At 52.0% G+C, this 1,702-nt stretch overlaps 1 protein-coding gene across 4 annotated transcripts in view; it reads right to left on the reverse strand.

The window, feature by feature from the left end:
• LOC126487880 (glutathione S-transferase Mu 1) overlaps window positions 1-1,702 on the reverse strand; it is a 17,793-nt gene that overhangs the window by 10,057 nt on the left and 6,034 nt on the right. Inside the window, exons 1-3 of one of the 4 annotated variants that reach the window (XM_050120920.1) lie at window positions 1,202-1,500; window positions 795-870; window positions 328-392 (exon numbers count right to left, since the gene is read on the reverse strand). In XM_050120920.1, coding sequence (XP_049976877.1) covers window positions 328-392; window positions 795-870; window positions 1,202-1,237 — 177 coding nt within the window. In that variant the 5' untranslated portion in view covers window positions 1,238-1,500. Of the gene's footprint in view, window positions 1-327; window positions 393-794; window positions 871-1,201; window positions 1,501-1,702 lie in introns of those variants that run through there. The other 3 variants (XM_050120921.1, XM_050120922.1, XM_050120923.1) reach the window with 3 other exon arrangements.

The following is a 1,702-nucleotide window of genomic DNA, read 5'->3' on the forward strand; positions in this document are numbered from 1 at the left end:
CATTGCTCTGAGTGATCTTGGTCGATCCATCAATTAAGTAGGGCAGCTGGAAAGACAAGCAGGGACAGTCAGGTGGGATATGGGGACCCTGCATTCCTTCTCTGGGTAAGGACAGACATGGGACATGGCACTCAGTGTGTCTGGCAAAAGAAGGCCTCTGAGCACAGTACACACTGAATGGAAGAGCTGAGACACAGCCCATCACCCTGTGCAGCCACCAGGAATGGGAGCAGGAGGCAGAAGCTCTGACCCCAAACCCCCTCATCCAGACAAGAAGAGGAGGTGAGGACCCCATGCCTTCCCCAAACCTCTTTTCCCTGCACCTACATTGGGAAAGTCCAGGCCCAGCTTGAACTTCTCATTCAGCCATTGGCTTCTATCATAGTCAGGAGCTGTAGACAAGAGGATGTGAAAAGAATTCAGCCCAGTGCCCACCCTACTCCTGGTATTCGACCAGGAGCAAGAACCCCTGAGGCAGGGGAATCTGCAACCTCCCACAGAGTCACTGCCCAGGATGGAGGAGAGGGATACAAATAATGGGTAATAAGAGGAGCCTAAATAAATAAATAAAATAAATAAATAAACTAAGAGGAGCCTGAACACAATAGGACCCCAATATTGCACCCAGCCTAATTATCAATACAGATGGACCAGGAGTTCCATTCTCAGGGTTTTATATTTAAAAACCAAACTGCACCCCCAAAGAGGTTTCTGGAAGTGGCAGTCTCTAGCTTCAACAGGAAGAGGGCTGCAGATCTGAGGAAGCAGGTGACTGACCAAGAAGGTGTCATTACCGTCCCCCATGGTGTATCTCTTCTCCTCATAACTTGAGTCTGTGTATTCCAGTAGCAGGCGGATGGGATGTGTCAGCTGGGAGAGGCCAGAGACAGAGGTGAGAAATAGTGAGGACCTTGCGGTATGACTTCATCTTCTCCAATTGAGACCACACACTGCACAAATGCAGCCACCATGCAACGTGCGTACCTACGCCTTCACCACCACCACCACCACCACCACCCTCCACTCCTCAGCCCCCTATCCCCCCCCCACCCCCTCACCCCCGCCACCCACACAGCCTGAGCGCCAAGAGCTACAGGCAGAAGATTCTAGGAGGAGGAGGAGAGTGCTGAGGAGGACTGCTCTGCTAGAAAGACCTCGCTGTTATGAACTTCCTGCTTAACATCCCAATCCTCTCTCTTACACCGCGGATATTCCAGTATCCCAGGAGCATAGGCATGGTGCTGGTGGTAGCCTTCTCAAACTGTCTTCAGTAAGGTAGACTTGGGTCTTTGGACAATCTGTGACTTTAAGCAGACTCCCAGGGAGACGGAGGAAGGAAAAGCAGCGGTCCCGCCCTACTCTGCACCAATCCCAGGTCGGCACTCCCCTTCTCCCCTTGTCTAACCAGGCCTACAGATCCCGACCCAGAAGGCAAGAGAACCACTCCCTCTCCTAGAGAGGAGGGATTAAGATCCTCAGCAGCCTCTGCCCCAAGATTTTGTCCTGTGCACCCTAAAAGCAAAATCTGTTCTGCTGCTCCAAACCCTCTTAGCAACTGCCGCCATCGCCACCTGCTGGATGCTCCGGAAACTGGCACTTTCCCTGGAGACTGGCCAGATAGTTAAAGGACAAGGATGTTCTTCCTTTGCTTGGCAGAGCTAGGTTTTCATACTCAGACTGTGGGAATCTGTCATTCTGGGAG

This window comes from Alexandromys fortis, unplaced genomic scaffold (genome assembly GCF_014885135.2).
Source record: "Alexandromys fortis isolate MF-2015 unplaced genomic scaffold, M_Fortis_MF-2015_v1.1 scaffold_176, whole genome shotgun sequence".
Taxonomy (NCBI): domain Eukaryota; kingdom Metazoa; phylum Chordata; class Mammalia; order Rodentia; family Cricetidae; genus Alexandromys; species Alexandromys fortis.